The following is a 26,678-nucleotide window of genomic DNA, read 5'->3' on the forward strand; positions in this document are numbered from 1 at the left end:
ACCACTGTGCAACTCATTTCTACCCCACCATGTATTCCTGAAACTTCCCAAAAGACAGCTCACTGGATGGTAGCGGGTTGCACACTGGGATACTTACCCATGGTGCAGAGCACTGTGCATTGAAACAAGCACTTCTGGTGAATGTGTGCGGTGCCCACGCAAGGAGCCAAGTATGCACAGGTAATATACTAATTGCAGCAGCTTTATGCTAATGTAACTTTTGGTGGCAAAAATTTGTAGTATAGGCAGATGTGTCCTAAATTAAACCGAATGGAAGGATTCCTGTTGGCATGGCTCTAATGACCTTTTTCTTAGCAATGAGGAGTTTGCCCTGGTAGACTTAATTGTCAAGATGGCTTTTAATCCCAAAGTGGAAAGCATCTGAACCTTCTGGATTCCCTTGTTAGCTTTCCATGATGACTCCATTAACACTATTGGGGAAAAAACAGTCATTCGAAGCATTAGGACAGTAAAAAGCCAGCAAGGAAGATTTATATTGTACTGCCAAGTATAAACCTTGGTTTTCCTTTGGGCAAACTCCAGGTTAGTCTCCAATTTTATTTTTGACTGTTGCCATATTAATGCAGTTTTAATAAGGGAAGGGGAGGTCATTAGCTTCAAAAGTCAACTTCAAGGCACTCACTGTGTCACTGTTTAGTGCAAAAGCAGCTACAGTTCAGTAGTTGAGATGCCTTCTATAGAGCCTCCTTCCAAGAAGCTTCCTGTGTAGTCTTTCAAGTGATGTTCAGAGTTTTCACAAAATTTAAGGATGGTTGTGCAAGACTTTTTGTTTAAAAAAAAAAAAAAAGTTATCTTTTTGAGGGCAGAGGCCATGGCTGTGTGTGTGGGTTTTTTGGGTGTTGTGGTGTTTTGTTTTGTTTGTACAGCACTTAACACAATCCAAGACCTGCTCCTGACTGTGGCCTCTGAGAGCTGTACTTACATAAATATTAAATAACAATGTTGTTAGTATTTGGTGCAATGAATGTCCTAGTTAGTATAAAAAATATAGTCTGGGTATTGCAGTAGTAACTTCATTAGGTGCCTAACCATCATAGATGCTCCTGGACACCTTACATAAAAGATTAGAATAGGTAAAAATATTTAACTTCTGGCAAAATCATAACACTTTTTGGCACGAGCCATTGATGTGCATCTTCTGAAATAAAATATTGCTTTAAGCTGATTTCAATGGACCTGGTTTCATTGCTCTCCAGAGATCAACAATAAAGGTATTCTACAGAAGCAGAGAGAACCTGTACCACTTCTACCTCTACATGCTGCAGCCTCCAAAACCCTATATTCTCTGACTTCAGAGAGCAAGTTGCTTTGCGGGGAAGCTAAATGCTCAGTAAGATGTGCATTATTCTGTAGCACCTTTTTAAGTGCAGACCTCTTATTGGCTCTCATGCTCTTAATGCTTCACATATGCTGTTAGTGACTTTGCACTCATCATTGAAAATCACTAGGGAATGATGCTTAGGGTACAGGAGCCTGACTGTGTGTTCTCAAGTATTTATGCAATTTTCTAAAGTGTTTAATACTTGTAATACATTTGTCTCTCCTCTTAAAAATAATTAAAAACCCTTTGGAAACCTCATAGAAGCAGAGAAGCTATCCTACATTTTATAGGCAGCATTCAGAATTGTCCACTGGTAGGTGTGGCATCACATGCAATTGGAATCAGTGATTCACAGAATGTCTGCACTTCAGGGTCTGTAATAAAACAACAACAAAAGGTAAGTTTAAAATTTACTTATGCTAAATTCCCCTTTACCCAGATTGTTTAAATCCTATTGGAAGCTTTCAACACGTATTAAAATTGTTAGAAACAATTCCTGTTAGTCTGTTGCAAATATTCAGAGTCTCTACAGAACATGCTCATTCTATATGCCCCCTAAATCTCTTGTCAGTGTTTGTCAGGATGTAGTCTTAACACAGTTTTGAAGGAATCAAGAGACCTTTTAGGATACATATAGTTACTGTTATTCATTGCACTTTACTTGATCTACCTGTAAGAAATTATCATTAATAAGGAGAGAGAATTTAAAAGGATGGAAAAGAGAAGACTTGAGTGTGAAGGGGAGAGAGAACATGTGTGTTTTAGGTACACAAAAGCTAAGAAAAAATTGGAAGACATCAGAGCAAGCTGGTGTCCTAAGGCAGGCAAAGGTATAACTGGACATCAACATTAATGCTTAGCCATAAATAATGATTGAGCAGTAACTGGAGAAAGGCATGCTGAGGAGAGCGTAAGTCTTTCTTTCATCAGCTGTTTTAAAATGTTCCTAGCATCATGATTCTCTGACATCAAAAACAGGTGGTTTAGTCAGAATGGAAGAAAATCATTACAATGGAAATTAAGGTTACCAAAAATCCAGTAAATCTTCACAGTAATGCTTTTAGATAAGAGACCTCTAGTTGGACATCTCTGAATTTGTCACTAGATTGTAACAATTAACTCTGTTTCTCTCTACTTCCTTTTTGAATACAGCTAGTTACCTACCTCACAAATTGGCATACACTCAACTTGTTACAAGACAACAGGCAGGCTTTGCCGAAGTCCTCCAAAAAGCAGACCATCTTCCAAATCACATGCAGCAAGTGAATTAACTTTTTGTTTAGTTTATATTAACAGTTTTTCTTGATTCAATGAGAAGGACATTGTTTAAAGCTCTGCATTGCCAATCTCTCCTCTGAAGTCTTCTCACCTCTTGAAGTGTAGGTGGAGATAAATCGAGGCAACTCATGGTTGTAATCATAGCTTTTAAACATCTAAATAAGTAGAATGAGATCAGGACAGCCACATTTTAAAATGACTTCACATATTTTCTATATTCTTGTGGAGTAAGATCTGTAGTTTAAATGCAAGAAAATAAAGGCTTAAGAAAATTTGACTGTAGCTAGGAAAAAGTGGAGTAAAATCTCTCCAATCCTCTCCCAAAAGGTATGCTCCAAGAAGAGGCTACTAGGCAAGCTTAATGGAAGGCTTTCTGGGTCTCTCATAATTTAGATATATGCTACCAGGTTTTGCCTTGCTGCCTTTTTCATGTCCTTCTCCCACACTCATTTCAATGCCCACTTGGCCTGGGATACCACTACCTGCTCAGTCTGCTCATGTCCTTTCATCCTTCAGGTCCTTCCCTTAAGCATTCTTCTCCTAAACTGCCTGTAAATCCCAGCCCTCCCTTCAAGACACATCAACAAAATAGAAGCGAGGAGGAAAGAGAAATTAAACAAAATGGGAAATGAACATAGCACCAGTCAATCACTAGCTGTCTCACACTTTCTGGCCTTCATCTGTATGTTGTTTGGGACAGTGACCCTTGTCTTGGTTGCCTACCAAGTACTTGGCACACTTCTAATGCTAGTAAACAAATATATACCCATCAGAGAGAGTTTACTGTCCAACTGATAGGAGACCATGTGGTTTAACTGAAGGATTGTTTCTGTATTTCCAAGAAGGGTAAGAAAACTTCCTACCTTGCTCTTTTTATCTTAAATTCTTCAAGCGAAATCATCTCTAGATGCAAAGAAGGTTGAGAGAGCACTCGACTAAACAAGCTTCATCTGCGTTCCATACAAAACTAAATTATTATATTTCCAGATTTCCCCTTGCTTCTTTACAAGTCACAATGAGGAAAAAAGTTAGACTCCTTTGATGTGGAAAAAGCAATATATCACTTCTCTGAAAGAACATTTCTCAGCCTCTCATGTGAAAAAGGATTAACACCTCCAACAAAGGTCCTCTAGATCACAGAACTAAGCAGCAATACTGAACAGTATTCCTGAGGAGTGGAAAAACTGTATTTAAGCAAGAGATTGTTTGAACTGGCAAACAGAAGCTTTTTAATAGCTGAAGATCTAAGATAAAGGATTAAACCTTTCTGAAGTATCTACACTTAAACTACTCTAAAGACAAGGAAGCAAGTTTAAATTCATGAAAGACCATCTTTGTTTTCCTAAATGAACAATGTTCTTTAGTGTCAAAATAGAATCTATTCACTGCATTGTGAACTATATAAATTTTATTGCAATACCATATATCTGTTAGTGTGGTCTTGTTTAGGGTTTACTTCATTGAATTCTGATTTGATTTGATTTGAGCAGCTGCTGTGGACACAATATTTGTCCACATGTAAACTGATCATTATTAAAATATTTTAATGTGGACAAAATAAAGAAATATGCTGCTTATCTGTTCTGTTAAAGAATACTTGTTCTGTATGTATAAGAGGAGCATGTGAAATAAAATATTATAGCTTTAAGTGGCAATTTGTAGCATTTTCCCATACATAACTCTTAATTTGATACTTCATTGTTTCATAACAGTAGGCATTATATCTAATAAACATGTATGTTGGTCTAATACATATTAAATGTTTGGAGCGATATTAAGCAGATTTTTATTTTAAAAATAGGCTTGATATCTACTGATATGTAATTGAGATGACAGCTCCAGAGATTTGAGATGGATATCATTTGCTTGGGATTAGAATAGGAGGACTTTTTTTTTTTTTGCCATTTTTATATTCAAAAGTTAAGTGTAAGAAAATGAAATCCCATAGAACTTCTGTTAGAGCTCCTGATTGTTTAACCAAACCTTTGCTTAACTTGCTGTCTAGAGAACTAAATTACAGCATTTTTTATCTCAAATAGCAAACAGGTAACCTTCTGACCTTTTCAGTAAATCCCCAACTGAACCTTTGAAATTAGGCTGGTTTCGCATTTTATGGCACAAAATAAAAATCTTATTCCATTATAGAGTATCCTGAACACACATTTTATTAAGCTCTTGACTCATTCAGCCATGTGTATTTTGTAAAGTTCCTATGGTTATTGTTTTACAATAGCTGCTTCCAGAAGCATTGTAAGGGTTTCAATTAATCAGCTCTTTGTGTGCTTCAGACTATGCAAATTTATCGCATCAAGCCATTCAGCAGCTCATGGGAAAGCCGTGTACAAACTGTATTGTCTTCTAGCGCCTCCTCTCATTTAGAGTGATGTTTTTAATAAGCGAGCTAATCAAGTTTACTTATGCATTATTTATCTGTTAATTTTAATTCTGTTCTTCTTTCTATCTTATGTCAACTGGGATGTAGCAAGTGATATGATAGATCTGTAAATGATTCAGGTGTTGAAGAAAGCTAATATGATTTAGCACTCCTCCCTCCCCCACCCCCAGAGTTGTGTATATAGTTGTGTAATAAACATGATGGCTAATTAGAGAAATTTGACACAAACATGCCTGGTACCATATATTGATTTGCAGATTGGTCTATAAATCTGTTCTCCCCCAAATACTTTAACTATAAAACAGCAATTGTATTTGAAAAGAGCCTTCTTATTGGAAGTTTAGCCCATCCCTTTAATTCCAGTGTGTACTCTGTCATTGGACACATCTAGTATTGAAAAGTCCAGAGTGCACCTATTAAGGAATTAAGGTTATTTTTCTAACCATATAAGAGTAAAGGAGCTAAACAAGTTCATCCAGTAGTGGGCTTCTTCTCACCTCTCCAGCAGAAATTAGTAGTAATTCTGCTGCCACTTCTAGTCGCTTAAGTTAGTCCTCTTTGCTCTCCAGTGTGCTGCCTGTTGACAGTAATTAGGCTTTTATATATTAGGTTGTTTTGAATTAATTTTTTTATTTGAGTGTGTGTGTGTTTTATTTATGGAAAGTAGCCGTATGGTGGCTTGTTAAAGAGACTTACCCCTACTGTTGGATATTTTTTATTGTTAAACAGTGTGTTTTAGAGTCAGGGCGGGCTCCAGGCACCAGCGCAGGAAGCAGGTGCTTGGGGCGGCCAATGGAAAGGGGCGGCACATCCAGGGTCTTCAGTGGCGGGTCCCTCAGTCCCTCTTGGAGGGAAGGACTGGCCGCCGAATTGCTGTCGAAGAATGAAGTCACGCAGTAGAGCTGCCGCCGATTGCGGCTTTTTTTTTTTTTCCTTAGTCTCTTGGGGCGGCAAAAAAGCTGGAGCCACCCTTGTTTAGAGTGGTATTCACACCTGCTAACAAGCAAGGACAGCAACACATAAGGGTAACAAATTCTAGAGTTTTGAGTCTCTGTGTAGGTAGAAAAGTAAAATCTCTCAATAAAAAAAGTGAAGAGATCAATGTATCTTTAAGACCCTGATTTTGCAAAGAGATCCACATTGTGAGACCCAGTCCATGAACAGAGTGGAAGTCCATACAAATGGATATTTATGCCTACATGGATCCCTTTGCAGGGTGGGGCCAATATGTAGTCAGGAAATTATCACATATCTGAACACAGTATGGCACCAGTTGAAGAACAGCTCCTAGTTATCTTCTGTTCGGAAGAAAAGTTGCTTGAAAAGATTTGATTGCAAAGCAGGGGAGTACTTCTCATTAACTGGATTTTTAAAAATGCTGTTAGTTCAGTTTATAAAATCTATATTGAAATATTTGGAATAAGACTGTTTCAGTAACATCTTTTTAAAAAAAATAATTACATTATGTGTGATCTTGACAACAAATTCTTCACAAAAGTTTGTTCCAGAATTAAAGGGTTTTTTTGGTTGGTTGGGTTTTTTTTTTTTTAAGTTGAGTGACTAGGCAGAGACCTAGAAAGCATCTGGCAATCTGCCTGCTTACAAATATGAGCCTGACGTAAGTCCACATATTTTTTAAATAAAAAACAAGTTTCACTCCGTGTAGAGGAACACGTGCAGAATCATTTCCTGAACTCTTTATAGATGTTCAGCTCTGTCCCCAATATGAGAACTGAAACATGTAGGTGAAGGCAGAATGTGGCCCATAATAGTACGGCATTTTTAAGTAGATCAGTCTCAGACTCATCTCTCACAAGAGATGGGGCATTTAAAGGGGGGGAGGGAGTAACATTACATGAGACTCTGAGGTGTACATTAAAATATATATGTGATGGAGAAAAAAGTTTTGAGGTGATGAGCAAAACTATTAGCTCCCTAAGTATGATGAATAGGGAATTCAGGCAAAACTATTTTATTTCCCTTTTAATGCCACAGAGGAAGTTTATACCCTAGTTCAGAGTGTGCTCTTTTTCTGTCGATGGGCATGGTAAAAAATCAGTAGGTAAAGTGAATTTCAGTTCATACTTGGACAGGGAAAGCTCTTTAAATCCTGAGGTTGTTTTATATGCTACATTTTTGGGGTAATGCTCTATTATACAATTTCAAAGTAGTGTTGCTTTTGTGATGGATGATTTCATTTTATTTTTCATTGCCAAAAGGCTACACTGGATAGAGCTAATTTGCCTGTTTCGGTGTTTTTTTGTTTGTTTGTTTCCCCAGAGGGATTTTAACCCTACAATGTGTTTTGGTGAAAAACAAAATAGACGGTTGTGCTGTAAACAATGGGTCAAGAATTTTTCATGAGGTGGGGCATGGAATCTGGGGCTTAAATATGAACCTGTAAATAGTGTGTTTAATGTCAACATAATTTCTGCATGATGAATTTTGTGTTCTGTGCTTTTCCAAGGTCCTCAGAAAATTGTTTTTTAAATTTAAATACGTCATTAACATTATTAAATTCATGCAATATACAGACCATCAAGATTTTTTTTTAAGACTAGATAAAAAGTTTCTGGGGATTATTTGTGTGAGATGATCTTAGAATTTTGTGGTAGGAAAATATCTTCAGTCATGTTCTGCAAATATAGATGTACACTATATATAATGTTGTTGTAACTTTAAAAAAAATTAAAATCTGGATTTAGAATTAAGATTTAGAACTTCCTTTTGAAATAGGGACTTTAAAAATGGCCTACTCAGTTTCAGATCATCAGAGTCTGTCTAAATATTTTGTTTTAACTTCTAAGCTCATTATGCTCTCTTTGTGTTAACTTGTATTAAAATCTGTCAGCTATGACTGGTCTCATAAGCACAGTCAGCGGACCAGAATAAGTTAATTATTTACTTGTGTCACTAGTGCTCTTCATCTAATGAAATGCACAGCTGTGTTAGATCTGCAGTTGGATGTGTAGATTCCATTGTTATACAAGTCAGCAGAGGGTAGAAGCCGCTATGATGGAGAGCCCTCAGTTCTTTCTGCTGTTCTGCCTTTCTGTGTCGATTTCATGGATCTTTTATCATTTACTTTCACACAAAACAAACAACACAGTGGCTGTCTGCTATGGGAACCGTCTTGGCATATTAAAGGGTTTTCAGAGCCTCAAGTAATTTTAAGTTAGCTAAAATTGAATTTTTGGTTTACAGGTGCCCATAATCCACATGCAATCTATGAAAACATTAGAAGGGTATGGGGCGAAACTCACAATTTATATATCCATAAATATTTGCGGGGGAATGTGCAGTATGCAGAAGATTTAATAAAAACTCTTGTATTCTAATCTGCATTCACCAAATGATCACCTCTTTCTGGGGGAAAGGATTGTTAATGATTTGTTGCAAAGAGATGGTGCAAATTAGTCTGTACTAGATTACAAACTAAACATAAAAATACAAAAGCTCCAGTTGTCTTCCCCTTTTCCCCCTCCCCCATACTTACCATTCTCATTCTATTAACTACTGTCCCATGCACCTATCCCTGTCTTGTTTGGACAGTGGATGAGGAGCTCCCTCCTGAGCAGACGCCAATATCCCTCTGTGAACTGGCTGGTTGGGGGATGCCTTTTTAGGGATGTAACCAGCACCCTCAGTCTTTGCTCAGCCCCCTCCAGCGTAGGACTTTTCTGACCGAAGTGTGCTCTGGCAGTTGCACCAGACTGATCTCAAATAGATTGCAGATTCTTTCCACTCTGAGGGCTTCTGGAAAAGATTGACTGAAAAACTAGACTTGGTTCAAAGGAATAGGGTTTTTAGTGCTTGCATTTTAGCACCTGATTAGAGATGCAACATCAGTCTGTATGCCCTGTATAGTGGTGGTCTTTTAATCTGTCGAATTAGGTATGGAAACAATGTTCAGGTTTGGGGAGGAAAGGTTTGTAAAGTATCTTAAACCAATTTGGATGGGTTTCACACATCTGACTAGCTTTTGGAATTGGTAACCTACTTACCCCCACCTATGATCTTTAAACTGACTGACATTTTTGAAACTTTTTTTTTTAAAGTGTAGAGGGATTCATATCTGTCTAACAAACTGTAAGGTGTCTGGGACTTGATCATGTTTTCCTTGGTTTCAGAAAGCAACAAGTACACAGTCTTTTGCGCAATAAATAAGTACCAACAGAAAACATTATTTTGGGTCAGTTTTCTCAAAGGCTTCACTTCAGACAAAAGTTGGCCAAGATTGGCAATTTTCGGTGCCCAACGAGACATCTTAAAGGGGTCTGATTTTCAGAAAGCAGGCAGCATCCACTCTGAAAATTAGGTCCCTTTTAAGGTGTCACAAGTTAAGTGCCCAAAATCTTTAATCACTTTTGAAAAATGTAACCAATATTTTCATCTCCAATGCCTTATCTCAGTGAATGAGCAAATTATTACCACTGAAGTTATGTATGGGTGTGTTAACTTCACTGGTTCTGCTGCCAGGGCACTGTTTTGGATGGTGTGGACTGTCGTCGTAATGGAATTTATTCTTGCTAAAAAGTGACCCATGAGAAAAAGAGAGGAGAGGGGCTGAATAGTAAGAAAGTTTGGTAGTATCAGTCCTCATGTTGTCTTGCTTTTTGTGAATTGAAATATTTTTCTCTTCTCTAGGGGTATGTGGGCTGATAGTACCTCAGGAGGACATGCCATTTTGTGATACAGGAATTTGTCCAGATATCATTATGAATCCTCACGGCTTCCCATCGCGTATGACGGTTAGTAATTATGTTATGATTAAAAAGACGCTGTCCCAAAAATGGACAGTGAAGTGGATAACCACAGTAAACAGGGTGTGAAAGTTGGACAACAAGATGCAGCATTGCATTTAAAATGTTCTTCCAGCCTTCATTCTTTCACATGGTGTCTACCCTGGGATGCTTCAGTGGGCTGCTTTGTATATGTCATAAGATATCTAAATGTGATATATAAAATAAATGGTGATATAGTTTCTGAACATCCCACACATAAGGTGCTGTGCCTGAGACTTGTAGGAAAGCAAAACATACAAGTGATTCAGTCATTTTTGAGAGAGAGAGAGAGAATACTATCCTTCCCTTAACACAGTTTTAACATGTACTGTCCAAGCTACGCATCAGCTTTCTTCATTCCAAGGGAAGTTTACCTATCTATTCTTCTGGCCTTCATCAGTGTGCTTCAAAAGAGATCTAGAGAGAGAGAAACACAAGGGTAACATTAATAGTTCTGACTGTGTCACTGTTGGGTTGGTAAGCTTGGATTTATTCAAATCATTGTAATCCAGTCTAAACACTTCTGTACCATCACACAGTAAAGTTTAACTGGGTGCTAAAATGTTTGTAAGATTGAGGCCTAATAGAGTATTTGACTAACTCTGTAAAATAAATGATTTTCATTGAACTATTTAACAAAAAAGAATGAAAATAAACTACCCATTTAAAGCTCAGATTTTGTGTCTATTAATGCATGGGGAAAAATTGGCGCACTGGTCAACTTTTGAAAGAGAAACCAAGGAAAACTTCAGATTCCAAATTTCTTTTTGGCAAGAAACTGCTAAACCACCATGAAATAGATCCTGAATTAGAAGCCAGCTTCCTATAAAATATAATCTTCTTATTGCTCCCTTGTTTTATTCTTTTGCTCTTCCTATTCAGTGCACTCTCCCTTCAGTACCATGATGCATCTCTTCTAGCTCATGTGTCTTTTCTTCCCTTGTTAAACTTAAAAATATTTTTCATTGACTTTCAGTGTTTGTTACTCTAATACATACTTTTTCTTCAGGACATTCCTCCTTTTCAGCGAGACTGTGACATTACAATCTGCCCAGCATAAGGAGCAGCTGAGGGGGAGATTATTGACTTGGGAGCTCTCAGGAGTCACAATCTCACATCCGGTCTCCCTACTGCTCCAGGCAGGATGTAACCTTTGAGTCTATGCCAGGCACAGCATATTCTCCCCAACATGCCAGCATAGCTATGTCACTGAACGTACTGGGGGCAGAGCCAACATGCCATCCAGCTGGGTGAGGGAAGTATAAGCTCTACAGAAGCCTACTTCCCCATATGAGTTACTGTCCATGATGAAAGCAGCTGGTACATAGACCTATGGGAGCGCTTTGCACCCCCATATGCCCTTGCACAGCCATGCTAGTCAGGCTATCATCTGGCCCTTTATTTATTCAGCCTTTCTCCCTTGTTGGTTTTTAACTTCTATGTTTTCTTTTTTTCTCACCACTATCTTTCTCTCCTCTACTCCTGCTACTGATCTCCGACACTTTAAGCTCCTTGGTTCTCTGGTAGTGGGGACTAGATCAGAGGTCCTGTTCACCTTCCAAATGTGAATGATGAGGATGAGCCAGGTGACCGTGAATTTGCAAGTCTTGCCCTCCATATGCCAGTGAATTGTCAGTCCTGTATTAAGATGCTACATTTTAAAACTCGAGGTGTTTCAGAGGTGTAACATGTATATCAAGGAAGTACTCCTCCTTTTATAACTTTATCATGTTTTCCATTGCGCAGGTGGGAAAGTTAATTGAGCTCTTGGCAGGGAAAGCTGGCGTCCTAGATGGCAGATTTCACTATGGAACAGCTTTTGGAGGTAGCAAAGTGAAGGATGTGTGTGAAGATCTCATTCGCCATGGATATAACTACTTAGGGAAGGACTACGTAACATCTGGCATCACTGGGTAAGAATCTGCTGCAAAAATTTAGGCATTTCAGAGTAGGAGTGAGGAAAGAGCAATTTTAAAGTAATTTTCTTTTTAAAAAATTGGCAGAATTTTTATGTGCTCTTAGAATATATTTGCAATGTCACGTTTACTATAATAATACTGTAAAATATGGAATTGGAGGCAGGTGTCTGTTCCTTAGGCTATATCTGCATGTGCTTTTTTTGCTAATTATACAGTGATTCACTCTTACATAGTTATCTGATCTGTAACTGTGTTGATAAGACTGTCTTTAGAGACAAGGAGCGCAAAGAACATGAGATAGTTTAGGAACAGGAAAAACCCATATGGCCCAACATGCTTGCCCTTTTAAAAAGGTCTCTTAATCCCACTTTCCTGCTTTTTCACTATTCCTCCTAGTCTCCCCCACCTCCCTCCACTCCTCCAGAAACAAATCAAATGTATTCAATGGAAAGGATAATCATAGAATATCAGGGTTAGAAGGGACTCTAGGAGATCATCTAGTCCAACCCCCTGCTCAAAGCAGGACCAAGCCCCAGACAGATCTTTTGCCCCAGATCCCTAAATGGCCCCCTCAAGGGTTGAACTCACAACCCTGGGTTTAGCAAGCCAATGCTCAAACCACTGAGCTATCCCTCCCCACAGCCCTCTCAACATATGGAATAAGGTAATTGGCAAGGCAATTAGAATATAAATTAATTCAAGAGACACCTAGATATAAGTTCCCTATTTACTCCTTGATCCCTAAATTAGGTATACATTCTGCATGCATTTCTTTCTATTGATAACATAAGTTATATGAATGATACAAATTTAAATGATGTGAATAATATCTTAAATCACAGTTCCACTTCTCTCAAACAGTGAGTCTTAGTTTGCACTGATAGCACCCACACAGCCAGGGGCGGCTCTAGGAATTCCGCCGCCCCAAGCAGGGCGGCGCGCCGCGGGGCGCGCTTTGGTGGTCGCCGGTCCCGCGGCTCCGGGGGACCTCCTGCAGACGTGCCTGCGGAGGGTCCGCTGGTCCCGTGGCTCTGGTGGACCTCCCGCAGGCATGCCTGCGGATGCTCCACCGGAGCTGCGGGACCAGCGGACCCTCCGCAGTCATGGCTGCAGGAGGTCCGCCAGAGCCACCTGCCGCCCTCCCGGCAAAATGCCGCCCCAAGTGCGCGCTTGGCGCACTGGGGTCTGGAGCCGGCCCTGCTCACAGCCTCACTGAAGTCAGAAGGGCTCTGCACACGTACAGCAGTCGGCCCCCATGCTATCAGTTGCAGATTCCAAGCCTTATTCTCCACATGAATGTACAGTAATACACTGTACTGTTATGAGGACGCACTACCAAACTCTTCTCTAGAAGTTTATTCATAACTCCATTGCAGATTGTCCTAAAAGTCCAGATGCATTTTTTAAATAATTCATGACTCTTGGGTTATTTCAAATTGCTTTGCTGCTGTTCCTATCTAGTAGACTGTTTCATATCTTTGGGTAAAAATGAGCTGACCAAGAAGATTGTGTTTATTGTTTTTATTCCTTTAGAGAACCCTTGGAAGCATATATCTATTTTGGTCCTGTGTATTATCAGAAACTAAAGCATATGGTGTTGGATAAGATGCATGCCAGAGCTCGAGGCCCTAGAGCTGTCCTTACCAGGTATTGTTGAAGAAAGTGTGCAGAGTACTTGCTGTATAATCAGAAATGTGCTAAGTTCACTAAGCCGATAAAAGATTAAGGTGGTTTGTCGCTTAGTAGTTAACATATTTTATGTTCCTTGTTTAATATTAATTGTGGAAAAAAAACAAAACCCTTGTGATACTGTGATAGGAGGAAGTTAGTTTGCAAATCCAAAGAGTGCTTCATAAAATTCAAGTTGAGGCTTCTACTCTGTTCTTAACTCATTTCGTTGCGTCTGGGCAAATGTAGACATGAATCACTGGGTGATGTTTTTAACATCAGATACGTAGACCTATGGGGTTGTTTAAGAGCATTGCTCTCCCTTTTTGTTTCAGTCCTCACTGGCATTTTAAAAGCTTTTTTTCTTCTGTTTTTGATTTAACTGTAGTGTTCTCACAACACAGTGTGTGAAAGGAAGAAAAACTTCTTTTGATATTGGAGCAGTCACTGGTATTTTTACATAGTACAATTAATGTTGTGACACCAACTTTTGCCCTTTATGAAATGAATGGATTGGCTACAATTTAATGTAAACACCCCTGTCTCTTTCCCCCTCCCACCCAACCCCAATCCCTGTGGTATGGCCAAGAAAGATCTATACCCCAAGACGGCATTTACCAATCGGTGACCTTTCTGTTATTATTCAACATGGTGCTTGTTGGCAATATCAGCACACCCTGCAATTCATCAGTGTCTAAACTTACAAAGAAGCCTGTGATAAGTCTCCATTTTGAGCTGTTTCATTAAAGATCTGATAAAGCTTCCTCAGTTCCCGTGGTGCGGCTATCATTGCACTAAATATGGATTCTCCAGTCACGTTTGCTTTCATCTGGCTTCCCCTTGAATAAACATGGGCAAGTCTACACTACCCAGCTACATCAGGAGCAAAAAGGGTCAACACTGGTGTCTTTAGTTTCAAGTTTAGGAGTCAGAGGATGTGCTTGAAAAAACATGCATGTATTGCAGTATACTTCCAGAGATTTACTACCTCCATCTACATCAGGGATCTCAAATTCAAATCACCACAAGGGCCATATGAGGACTAGTACATCAGTCTGAGGGCCGCATCACTGACACCTTTTTCATATAAAAGTACAAAAGCCCCGCACCCCGTGCTGTCCCCGGCCCCGCCCCCACTTCACCTCTTCCATGTGGCCCTGCCCCACCTCTTCCAACCCCTTCCCCAAATCCCCGCCTCCTCCCCTGAGCACATGGCTCCCCGTTCCTCCCCCCCTCCCTTCTGGAAAGTGCTAAGCACTGCCAAACAGCTGTTTGGCGGTGGGAAGTGCCTGGAGGTAAGCAGAGGAGCGGGGATGTGGCACGCTCCGGGGTGGGGAGCTTGGCGGCCGCAGGAAATAACTCTGCGGGCCGCATGTTTGAGACCCATGATCTACATGTTCAATGACTCTGAAATATTTTACTTTAATTGGATTTATCTGGCTTTGTGCCCTTGAGGCCAAACAAAGACTCATCCCCTTCAACTATAGTCCATATGGCTGCTTGTGCTGCTTTCAAGTTGGTAGGCCAAGAGGATCCATCAAACCTTGTATCACTGAATCACTTTGCTTGGAAGTGACCTCTGGTGGATTACCTTGTCCATCTCGCTGCATCATAGTAGGATTGCTTGCATGATCCCTAAATCCTGTGAGACAGCTGGTTGTCCAGTCTAGTCTTGAATATCACTAGTGAAGATGATTCCAAAATCTCTTCTGGAACCCTATTTACCTAACTAGCCCTGCCTTGGTACTTATATGCACCCACCTAAATCTTAGCATCATTACCTTTTGATCCGTTCTTGTTAAGGAATGACAGCAATTGATCACTATCTCCTTTATAACCTACCCTCACATGCCTGCATAGTAGTCCATGTCTGCTTTTATCCGGTTTTCCCCTTGCCTTTGAGGAAACTAGCAGATTGTTCTATTTAAGCTGTCTTATGACCACCAGCCTTAGAAACTGTTTGTTTTTCTCCACTAATTCATCCTTTCTTATTACCATCACCTCCACTAAGAGAATGAGTTCCAGACTTTCATGTTTGTTTCTTCATCCGTTGCATTTTACAGAGGACAGAGTGAACTAACTGTATCTTAAAATGTGACTCTGTGCTTTGAATAGTACTCCTATAAAAATGACATTTCATTGTGGGGTTCACTGGTTATTGTCTCAATCATTTTCATATCAAAATGTGCTTAGTTTTGCTTTGTAAAACTATCTCTTTACAACTGTGGAAAACTCCACCTGGGAGCCGAGAGTCAAAGCTGGATTCTTTCCTTCTTGAACATCACTAGTACTAAAGATTCTGCAGATTAAGTGATGCCCACACACATCTGTCCAGCCTCGTTGCCTTAAACATCAGGTTTTGCTTTTTTACTATTGCTATGCATTGAGCTGATGTGTTCATTTATTTCCTTGATATCTAGTTTTTTGTTTGTTTTTTTTTTCCCATGAGCAGTTAGTTGAGGTAGAACCTGTATATATGTATATGGATAGTCTTATATTTATTTATTCTAATGTGTATTATCTTGCATCTGAATTTAACCTGCTATTCTGTTCTATATAGGTTTTTACACCATCATTGTAGTATTTGAGGGCCTTCCAGTAGTGCATTAAGCAATGTGACTAACATCTGTCACACGTTTGTCCTCTTATCCTTTCCCCAGGGAGAGGTATGTGTGCAGGGGAGTGTCTTGTTTTAGTGTTTGGTTTAAAAAAAAAAAAAAGAGAGCGAGAGAGACAGAGCTATATGTTTCTGATAAAAAAAGGCAAGGTCACAGAAGTGCACCTTGCCAATGGAGCAGAAGATGGGAAGGTCCTTAGTTCCTGGGGGACCTCTTTTCACCATCTGAGTGGCCCCTGAGAAAGCTCCGTCTCCTGCACAGGTCAGCTTCACCCTCATCGTAGAAAATTCTGTTATGCCAGAGGAGCAAAGTTGACTTGGAATCAGACCCTTTTTCCCCCTGTTAGACTAAATTGGTCAGTTTCAGAAAGCTGTGTCTGTGGGAGCAAAATGTCACTGCAAAGAAAGAGACCTGACAGCCAGCGGCGGCTCCAAGCGTGTGCCTGGGGCAGCAAGCCGCGGGGGGCAGCCTGCCAGTCCTTGCGAGGGCGGCAGTCAGACAGCCTTCGGCAGCGCGTCTGCGGGAGGTCTGCCAGTCCCGCGGATTCGGCAGGAATTTGGCGGCGGGTACACCGAATCCATGGGACCGGCGGACCTCCCGCAGGGAAGCCACCGAATCTGCGGGACTGGGGACCTCCCGCAGGCAAGCCGCCAAAGGCAGCCTGCCTGCTGTGCTTGGAGCGGCAAAAAATCACCGGTTCATTCACCTGCACGTCCACCAATGTAATATATGCCATCATATGCCAGCAATGCCCCTCTGCTATGTACATCGGCCAAACTGGACAGTCTCTATGGAAAAGGATAAATGGACACAAATCAGATATTAGGAATGGCAATATACAAAAACCTGTAGGAGAACACTTCAACCTCCCTGACCACACAATAGCAGATCTTCAGGTGGCCATCCTGCAGCAAAAAAACTTCAGGGCCTCATCCTCCCTGATTGAACTAACCTCGTTATCTCTAGCCTTGTTTCTTGCTTGTGTATATATACACCTGCCCCTAGAAATTTCCACTACATGCATCCGACAAAGTGGATATTCACCCACGAAAGCTCATGCTCCAAAACATCTGTTAGTCTATAAGGTGCCACAGGACTCTTTGCTGCTTTTAAAAAAGCTAGAGCCGCTCCTGCTGACAGTAGCTGGTGTATGAATATAAAGGCTTCAAGGGTTAGGGCAGTGTCCCTAATTTTAGCCTCATCCTATCCTCTCTGCTCTATAGCAAAATGTTTGGGGTTCATGGGTCTCCATCCCTGAGACATAAACAGGTGCCATAGGCCCCAAATAAAACTCGCAGGCAGCATCAAAGAGGAAGCTAGAATCCTATTGCCTGGTCAACTCCATGTATTACGTAACTACATTTACTTTTCTATGCAGGAAATCGGTGTTGGCTCCTCTGCCGGTAATTTTGTGTGTGTGTGTGTGTGTGTGCGTGCGCGCGTACGTACACATAAAATTATCAGGGTGAATCACTCAGTCCTAGCTTGTTGCCTGCTTGCATTTTGAAATAATCAGACATGCCAGTTTCATAGTGCATTGTAAGAAAATAATTTGGTAATACTGGTCAATGTTGCCCTCCACTCCCCAAGGCCTTGGAGCACAGTGTCCCCTCTCTTCCTGTCAGAGATATGAAGGTCCTTTTGATAACATCCCCATCCTTGAGGCCCAGCAATTCAGCCAGCTAGCACTGTTGTTTAACAGGTATGAGTGGGATCACTGTTGAGCAGAGCGAGACCTACTTTTATCCCCAGGGGTTGAGTACCTTTTCCTCTGCTGGCCTAGGAAGCAAGAATCAGGGCAAGAAATTGAGCCCAGTCTTCTGAATAATGCCATTAAATTGTTGATCTGGGTTGAGGTTTTAAAGAAAATAAACATTGGCGTTAATTGCTTGATTATTCCAGTTCTAACGGCAATAGGTAAATAAACAATATCAGAATCAACTGGCCCCAGTTTTTCATTTAAGGATGTGGTTTTTACTTTCAGTGCTTTTGGTGCTTTCTGGTTTTATTTGTGTTTGTCGTCTTGTTTTTTGAAATTTGAAATGTTTTCTGTTTTTCAAGCTTCCATGTTTTGGGTCTCTTGAGCCTCTGTTTAGAATGCAGAAAGGAAGTAGTTGCTAGGGACAACAGCTGAGGTGGCTGGGTGGATGAAAAAGAGAAGGCACACGCAAACCCTTCATAAATATTTTATTTTATAATATTAAAGAACACTTAAAGGGGAGGGGAGATTTCAGAAGCACCTCAGTGAGTGCAGAGAACAAGTCACATTGATGTCGTGTAGGCCTTGTGCTGCTAGCTCACTTACGAGGTTTTGAAAACCCCACTCTCTGGGTAAAATTTTCTAAAGCACCTAAGTCCCATTGACTTTCAGTGAGACTTAGGCAGCTGTGCCAGTTTTGAAAATGGGGGACTTAGGTGCTTTACTCTGTATCTTTAAAGACTATAGATTTTTAAGGACTGGCAAGGAAAGAGTGCACATAGTTTTTCCAGAATCTCATTATTCCATTAACTGGAAGGGGAGTTGTGGGTTCTGAGAGGCAGATTTTCAAAGGTAGGTAGGCACATGAAAGATGCAGATAAGTGTCTAGTGAGATTTTTCAAAAGTGCTTAGGTGCCTATTATCAGAGAGGTAGCCGTGTTAGTCTGGTTCTGTAAAAGCAGCAAAGAATCCTGTGGCACCTTATAAACTAACAGACATTTTGCAGCATGAGCTTTCGTGGGTGAATGCCCACTGCGTCGGATGTGCATCTTAAGGTGCATCTTTATTCAGATACCTTTCAAAATCTGGCCCTCACAGCCTTGCCGGATAAGCTCCAGGATCAGTCATTAAAGAGGCATCTGAGCAATGAAGATGCCACCGTCCGTGTGTGAGAACTAGGATGTTAAACTGTAAACAGATTCTTCCGATTGTCACAACAAGGAAGAAAATGAAACCAGTTACATGAATGGAAGGACAAATTTGAATTGCAAACAGATTAGCTTTATGTTCCCAAGGTGGTGAGAGAAAGAAGGAAAGACTTCTTCGAAAAGTAAATACAGTTTAAACCTTGACAAGATCCATTGAATGTAGTAACTTGGATAACTTTTTGTAGTTATTAAGCAGGATAATTAGATATTGGGACCATTAATTTTGGAACCATTTTTCACTTTAAAATTGCAACTTTACTATGGAAATAATAGTTTGAATTATTATACACAAAATATGTATATTACAAAAGTTGCAGGCCCGATTTGCTAGTACACACTGTCTGCTTTATGCCACTCCAGTGATGCAAAGCATCCAGATATCCAGCTCCACCACCCGGTAAACCTGTGCTTTAGGACCACCATAAACAATTCTTCTTATCCCTTGGTGTTTAAAGGTCTGATCCATGGCTCATTGAAGTAGAAACTTCCATTGATTTCAATGGCCGTTTTATGTCCATTCCTAAACCTTTTATCTTCTTTTAAATATTTCATGTGGCATATTCTGGTTTGCAAAGTACCCAGGACAAAATAGACTATATTAAAACTCCATGCAAGAGAATTACCTTCATGGAGTGGAAAACCAGGAGTCAAGATAAAAGATTCAGAAATGAGTATTTTTTAGGGTAAAATGCAGCCTATCTTTAATTACTTAAAGGGATCCTGTAATGATTTAGGCAATGCATGTAAATTATTTTCTTTAATACATTGTGATATTTTTAAATGTCTCCATTACATTTTTTTAAGTTGCTTTTTTGTCATTCAACTGCTGTTTGCAACTCAAATATTGCTGCAGTGTGCTAGTATGTGAGTATCAAAGACTACAGTATTGCCAACTTAAAGTGTTCCAAAATTGAGATTCATTTAAAAAAAAAAAGTTTTTGGCCAGTTTTGCATTTTGATTTGCATTCTGGTTTCAGAGCCTTCTAGTGTGCACTTGAATCACATTTTGAAGCATTTCTCCACAACCACAAGGGGCAGAAACTTACTATTTTTATAAACAAAAGCTGAGATTTTCCCATAATCACTTGTCTTCAGGAGCTGGGTCTAAGTAAAATGCCCAATATCATGAGGTTCGTGATGAAATCATGAGATGGCAACACTGAACTGACAAATTTATATATGTTTTGCATTTCTGCTTAGACAAACTGCATACATGTTAAGAAAAGTCTTTTTAAATTATTTCCCGTTAAATAATCTTTTACTACACACACGAAAGAGAGGGAGCAGCAAGCCAGGCCTTCTTCAAGGGCCCTTCAGCTTTGAAACTTGCTGTCCTGGATCCAAATAGTCCTAGTTTATTGATGTTTATTTGCAAACATTGATGGACATGTTGCAAAGCCTCCTGTATTTTACTAGCTGAGAGAGACCAATAGGACACTGGTGAGAGATCATAATATTTCTCACTGTTGTATTATGACTTATATTAAAGATTGGGCAAAAGGGGATTCCTGGAATAGCGATTGGTATAACACAGCTTTTAAAATATGTCAAGGGGCACCTGAAGCATAGGTGCTTCCTTTTAATGTGAATTTTAAAGTGAAATAAACTTTAAAAAAAACTGTAAAAGGACATTTACTTGTGTGTAAAAAAAAAAAAAAAAAAAAAAGTCAAATTAAAACACACATCTCATTTTTCCAGTAGGTTTTTTTTGTTTGTTTCTACATGTATCAAATGACTCATTTAAAATTTTATCAGAGGTGTGAAGCTTTTTTTCCTAGATCCTATTAGCTAGAATATATGTCAAATTAAAAACACAATGTCTGTTTTGGCTCCTCTTTTATTTAGCTGGATAATAAAATTTCAGTACTTTGAATGCTCTGTAAACATAATGTTTACTAATTTTGCATCCACGTATGTAGTTATAACTGGATTCTTGGCTAAGGAAAACTCGTGTTATTTTGCATTTATTCCACTAAATCTGTGAAATAAAGAACTATGGTCCAGTTTCTGCAATCCTTACTCATGTAACTACTGCATATTACTCGTGAATGAGTAAGGACTACTTGCATGTATAAAGGTTTGCAGGATTTGCCCTGTGGTTGTAGACCTCTTATTTAAGCCTATTGGTACTATTCCTTAGGGAATACATTCCTAAAATTTGAGGGCATATGTTCTAGAAATATTTATTTTATTCTTTAAATTGCTTATTTCAAAGGCAACCCACTGAAGGGCGATCGCGTGATGGTGGTTTACGTCTTGGAGAAATGGAACGAGATTGTTTAATAGGTTATGGAGCCAGCATGCTTTTGCTGGAGAGACTGATGATTTCAAGTGATGCCTTTGAAGTGGATGTCTGTGGACAGTGTGGCTTGCTGGGATATTCTGGCTGGTAAGTTGACTCATTTTAATGTTTTCCTGTTAGTGGGTTTACATCCTGATCTCTTTCCCTCTTATTTTGCACATGCAGTATTATGTTCTGTATGTCCACTTTAAAGAAAGCCATTGAACCTTTAAGTTATGTGAAGCAAACTGATTAACACAGTAAATACAGCTACAGAATAATACTTAACACTTGTGTAGTGCTTTTCATCTTCAAAGTGCTTTGCAAACATTAGTTAACATTTCCATACATTTTAATTAATCTACATCAATGACCGGGTAAGCATAAGGGGGGATGCACTCTGAATGGTCATGAGATTGGTAACAGGATATAGAGCTTTTCACTATTAAGGCACTGGTTCCTTCTGACTTGGTAGTGCAGTTATCACACAAAGTGGGAAATGTTAGTAATCTCTGGGCCAAATTCTGCCCTAACTGAAGTTGAGGGATCAAGGCAAAACAAAATCTGGCCTTTTGTGGTCCATTTCTCAAAGTGGGAATAAATTTCCATGTCCCAAAACTCAGTCACAGTTGGTACCTTTTGGCAGCCTGAGACAGGATAAGGTTGGAATTAACATGGAAACTGTACTGCCCTCTCACTCGTTCTCTAGGGCGGGACGGGCAAACTTTTTGGCCTGAGGGCTGCATCGGGTTTCATAAATTGTATGGAGGGCCGGTTAGGGGAGGGGGTCGTGGCCCAGCCCCCACCTCCTATGTGCCCCCTCCCCCCGGGACTCCTGCCCCATCCAACCACCCCATCCCTGTCCCCTGACTGCCCCCGGAACTCCTGCCCCTGACTGCCCCCCGCCGCCCCATCCAACCCACCCCTCCTTCCTGACTGCCCCCCCCGGGACCCCTGCCCCCATTCAACCCCCTGTTCCCCCCCAACCACCCCGACCCCTATCCACACCCCTGACCACCTCCCCAAACTCCCCTGCCCTCTATCCAACCCCCCTCCCGCTCCTTGCCCCCTTACCGCGCTGCCTGGAGCACCGGTGGCTGGCGGCACTACAGCCGCACTGCCCGGCTGGAGCTGGGCCACGCCGCCACCACCACACAGCACAGAGCACCGGGTCAGGCCGAGCTCTGCAGCTGCACTGCCCCAGGAGCTCACAGCCTCACTGCCCAGAGCATTGCGCCTGTGGCGGAGCGAGCAAGCTGAGGCTGTGGGGGAGGGGGAACAGTAGGGGAGAGGCCGGGGGCTAGCCTCATGGGCCAGGAGCTCGGGTGCCAGGCAGGACGGTTTGCCCACCTCTGCTCTAGGGGCTTTTCTACATAGAGTTTGTGTGCCAATTTAACTCAACCGACTTAATTCAGTTATTGCAACTCTCCTACTGGGGACAGGCTGTTTGATGGGTTTGTGTCTTAAATCACTTAGCTTAGGTCATTTACAAACCAGCTTAAGATAAATTGATTGACACTTAAATTAGTTTTAAGTGTCCACGCACACAATTGCATGGATTTAACTACATTGGTTTAAAATCACATCTTTAGTTAAAATGGTGCAATTTTGAGTATAGACCAGGGCTTAGTTAATTGTCTCTGAGAGCTTGTCTGCCCAGCATGGCAAAGTGCACTGAAGGGTGTGATCTCTAACGTGTTGGGCTGTAGCCAACCTGTGTAGACCCCGCTGGGGTGCTTTAAATGGTACCCAGTTCAGATTAATGTCATCCTGCTTGAAATGGAACTACATCAGCGTGAACTAGAGCACGCCAGCTGGGTCTACATGGGGCAGTTAGAACGCAACATGTTAGTGCTCTACAGATCACACCCCTCTGGTGCACTTTGCTTCGCTGTGTAGACAAGCTCTAAGTCATTGGCAGTGTACTGTTGGGAAGCTTGCGTTGCCACTCACTGTACCTCTTCTGTAGCTAGCTGTGAAAATTAATGGCCGCCATCAGTCCTCCAAGTTATCAGGCTAGCACATTTCATACTTAATTGAATTAACTTTTATCTTGATTAAGGGGGAGTGATGAGATTTTTACCAAAAAAAATCACGCAGGACCATATATTTCTAAGGCAGTCGTAAATATTTTTTAAAGACTGCTATTCTTTTTCAGTAAGATTTTCAGAAGCGTGTAGAGTCCTTTCATACTTAATTTTACTACCGAATAGAAAAAAAATCTTTACTACCATACTGTTTTTTCCGCAAGTTACAAAATACACAAAGGGCACCATTGGTGTTCTTAGTTGCTGAGACTGGGCAGCGGGGGGGGGGGTGTACTGTAATTCTACCTATGTTCTCTGACCTACTCCAGTTCCCTTTAGCCCATAATACTTTCTGTATGTTCTCACGAGCAATAGACTTTCTGATTTCCTTTTACAGGAGCAAAGTCTGCAGGATTCTCTTCTCTAAAGCCATTTCTCCACCTAACACACCAACTGGGAGTAGATGGGGGCATGTTTGTTTTGTTCATTTGTAGAGAATGTTTTTTCTTTTGGGTTGGAGGACCAGGCAGGAAGAGCCTGAGCTCAACTCTGAATCTCTGATCTATGCTGTACCAATTCAGTACCGCAAGGATCTTTTGGAGATGTTAGTATTGCTTTAGTCTCCCATTGCCACGTGCTTGTCCTTGCTACAGAACAGAGTTTACCACTCTCCTGGTGTCTCTGGGCCAAATTTTGTTCTGGAACCAGAGTAAACTCCAGGGGCACAGGTGTTTTAATGATTGCCCCTGTGGCAATCCAGGGGCAGTGGAGGACAGGAAATAACAATGAAGAGCACACAAGAATGCATTAGTAGTAAAATTCAAGGGGCTCTATTCACTTGCCCTAGGATAAAAGCAACTCTTTTATTTAAAACAGTGGGAGTTACTTGCATCCTACACTGGAAAAATCAGGCCCCATGTCTGCTGCTGTTCTAATACTACAGAGATTTATCTCAATACAATAGAGAGATCTGTATGTATGGTTTTGTTTGTTTTTGTTTTTTTTAAAAAAGCAAATGTTCTCAGACTGTCTAATGAGTTCTGCTGGCTCAGATTTTTCCTTGAGTCTTTGTAGTGCCTGTAGAGCTGATGGATGACGTCTTTGCAGGACAGAAATCATTTAAAGGGGAATTGGACTCTCCCCTATGCTTGGCACAGGAAAATTACTTTACTTTCTTCTCTGGAGAACTTCCAGCCCCTACTAGAAAATCTTCCAAGTGTAAACTTTAGAGAAACAAAAAAAGCTCTTTAACTGGATACAGGAATAGAGACAAAGACCTGATTGCCATGTCATCTGTATTGTAAATGAATGATTTACCTTTTAGAAAAGGGAGGACCAGCTGTATCAATGTCCCTGAATCCCAGCCATAGATTACTGAATAGTTGAGATCAGGTTCACCACAGACTCAAACCTTCATAATTTCCTGCGAGTCTTGCAGCGCAGAAGAGAGGGATGGGGAGATGAGCGTGGTGATCGGCATCTTCTATTTGTTGTACTTCTCTGGCTGTGGAATCCCCCCCCCGATTACTGAATTTCCCACATTGCCACCATCTGTGCTTTGCCTCCCCCCACTGGCTCCTGTGCAGAGAGCCCTGATAAGTACTTCCTTTCACTATGGCATACAAGACAAGGTACACCTGTTGGAGATGTTAGAAAGAAGCACTGATTTCTGGGAAAAGGCAGAGCATGACTAGCCCAGCAAGGATGGAGCTTCCTTATTGGAACATGACCATCTGTCAGTCTCCCTTTAACCAAATGCCGCCTTCTTAGAAAAAAAAATTTCTCTGCAGGTAAGATTATGATGTCACAGTCGTCCCGGATTCTCTTCATTTTCCTCTACTCTTGTGCTCATATAGCTGAAGTCTAGGTGGATAGTCTGAGGATTGAGGTTGTTAAACACCCATGTTCCCTGAAAGGAGCATGAAGCCTGCTCTGAACATCCCTCAATGATCAGTGATTTTTTTTTTAAGAGAGCGATTGTGTGCTGTGTGTGTTGTGTGTGTGCGTGCGCACCCATGTGAGTGGGGGCGGGGGGAAAGTGTCGCATATAATAGGGCTTTGATCCCTGGTTCAGGCCTCTCGGTGCTGCTGCAATACAAATAAATAACAGCAGAACTACCTAGCAGCAGGACACCACCTGTTGGTTTTCTTACCGATAATGTTGTTTAAACTGTTTGGATTCCTAGTTGTGCTTCTGTTATATGACTCAGCCAATGGCTGTTGAAGATGTCAGGCCTTAGGAGAAGACCGTATTTGGATTGTTTAGTACTTTATAATTGTTTAATTCTAGTTTGATGTGGAGTCCTATGAGGGAAGACAAAATCATTGTTTGTGACTTGAATCTCTCCTGTTAAGCAGCTGTGTGGACAGGCATCACTCTGCATGCGAGTGCCAAGTGTGCTCTTTGCACTTCTGTCATGATACCAAAAATATATATTTGGGCCAGACTAATGAACATGTGATAAGTGCTGTGACCTCTGGAGCAAGAAACCTGGGTTCATTTTCCAATGCCAGGCTCTGGCTCCACGGGCAAGGATGAGCCGAGAGTGTAATCTACTTTTGAGCGGAAGGAGAACGCCTTATGTTTCTCAACAGCAACTCCTTCCACCTGTGTAAGGCTCTGCTTTGTACAGCTTCAGATGCAGACGTGGCCAGTTTTAATAAAGATGACGGCTGCAACATGGGTCCTTGAATGAGTTGGAGGAGGTGGGAGGAATCAGAAAGGCTACATAAAGTAAATCATTGATCCTTATATTAGTGAGAGTAAAAAAATAAGCTTTTAACCCTTTAAATTAGGGGTTTGTTAAACAATCAAACCCTTTTTGTTCAACTTTGTTGCAAAGTTTAAAGTTTGTAAACTGTAGGTGAAGTTTCTCCCAGAGAGAGGAACCGACATTCAAAGCAATTTGAATTCTGTAAAAAGCTCCCTGGTGAGGGAGAATAATCAATAATGGGTGGTTTCAGTTATTAAATAAGCTGTATCCATCCGTAGTTGCAGCAAGTGACCTGTAATGAGCAACACAGTAGAAACTAGGTAATTAGAGCAGCTCAGAACCTTTCAACTGGCCTTTGTCAGAGACTCAAGCATCAGTGAGGCACTGCTCTGGGAAAGCTTGTAGCAACGCATTGTTCTGTAGATGACAGGAAGGGCACTAGTCACCAGGAAAAAAATGACTACATACAAGATGTCCTTCTAATACGTATATCCAATCTAGGGTGGTTCATCTGGGTTGTACTTTCCTGAGGGAAGTAACAACATATTGATCTCAGTGGCAGGATTGGTTCCTCTGTGGGCAAGGAGGGACCCCTGCAGCTGAGCATCTCCCAGTGAAGGTTTAAAAAAAATTCACTATGGGTTACCAATTAAGTACTAGGTCCTACTCCCCTTACTCTTGTACATAGTCCCAAAGAGTTCAATGACAGTGCTCTGATGAATACAGCAAAGGGGTTTGATCCTTA

At 40.9% G+C, this 26,678-nt stretch overlaps 1 protein-coding gene and 1 long non-coding RNA gene across 3 annotated transcripts in view; one reads left to right on the forward strand and one right to left on the reverse strand.

Moving 5' to 3' along the window:
- POLR3B (RNA polymerase III subunit B) overlaps positions 1 to 26,678 on the forward strand; it is a 130,622-nt gene that overhangs the window by 100,344 nt on the left and 3,600 nt on the right. For both annotated transcript variants that reach the window (XM_039514457.1, XM_039514467.1), the window contains exons 24-27: positions 9,663 to 9,766; positions 11,546 to 11,712; positions 13,252 to 13,365; positions 21,127 to 21,300. In XM_039514457.1, the coding sequence (XP_039370391.1) occupies positions 9,663 to 9,766; positions 11,546 to 11,712; positions 13,252 to 13,365; positions 21,127 to 21,300 (559 nt within the window). The remainder of the gene's footprint in view (positions 1 to 9,662; positions 9,767 to 11,545; positions 11,713 to 13,251; positions 13,366 to 21,126; positions 21,301 to 26,678) is intronic.
- Positions 1,588 to 25,032, reverse strand: LOC120391119. Its single transcript, XR_005591226.1, has 3 exons — positions 24,537 to 25,032; positions 10,174 to 10,216; positions 1,588 to 1,716 (listed from the first exon to the last, which is right to left on the reverse strand). It is a non-coding gene; the product is annotated as an uncharacterized LOC120391119 (long non-coding RNA).

The sequence above is a fragment of the Mauremys reevesii genome, linkage group 1 (assembly GCF_016161935.1).
Source record: "Mauremys reevesii isolate NIE-2019 linkage group 1, ASM1616193v1, whole genome shotgun sequence".
NCBI classification, from domain to species: domain Eukaryota; kingdom Metazoa; phylum Chordata; order Testudines; family Geoemydidae; genus Mauremys; species Mauremys reevesii.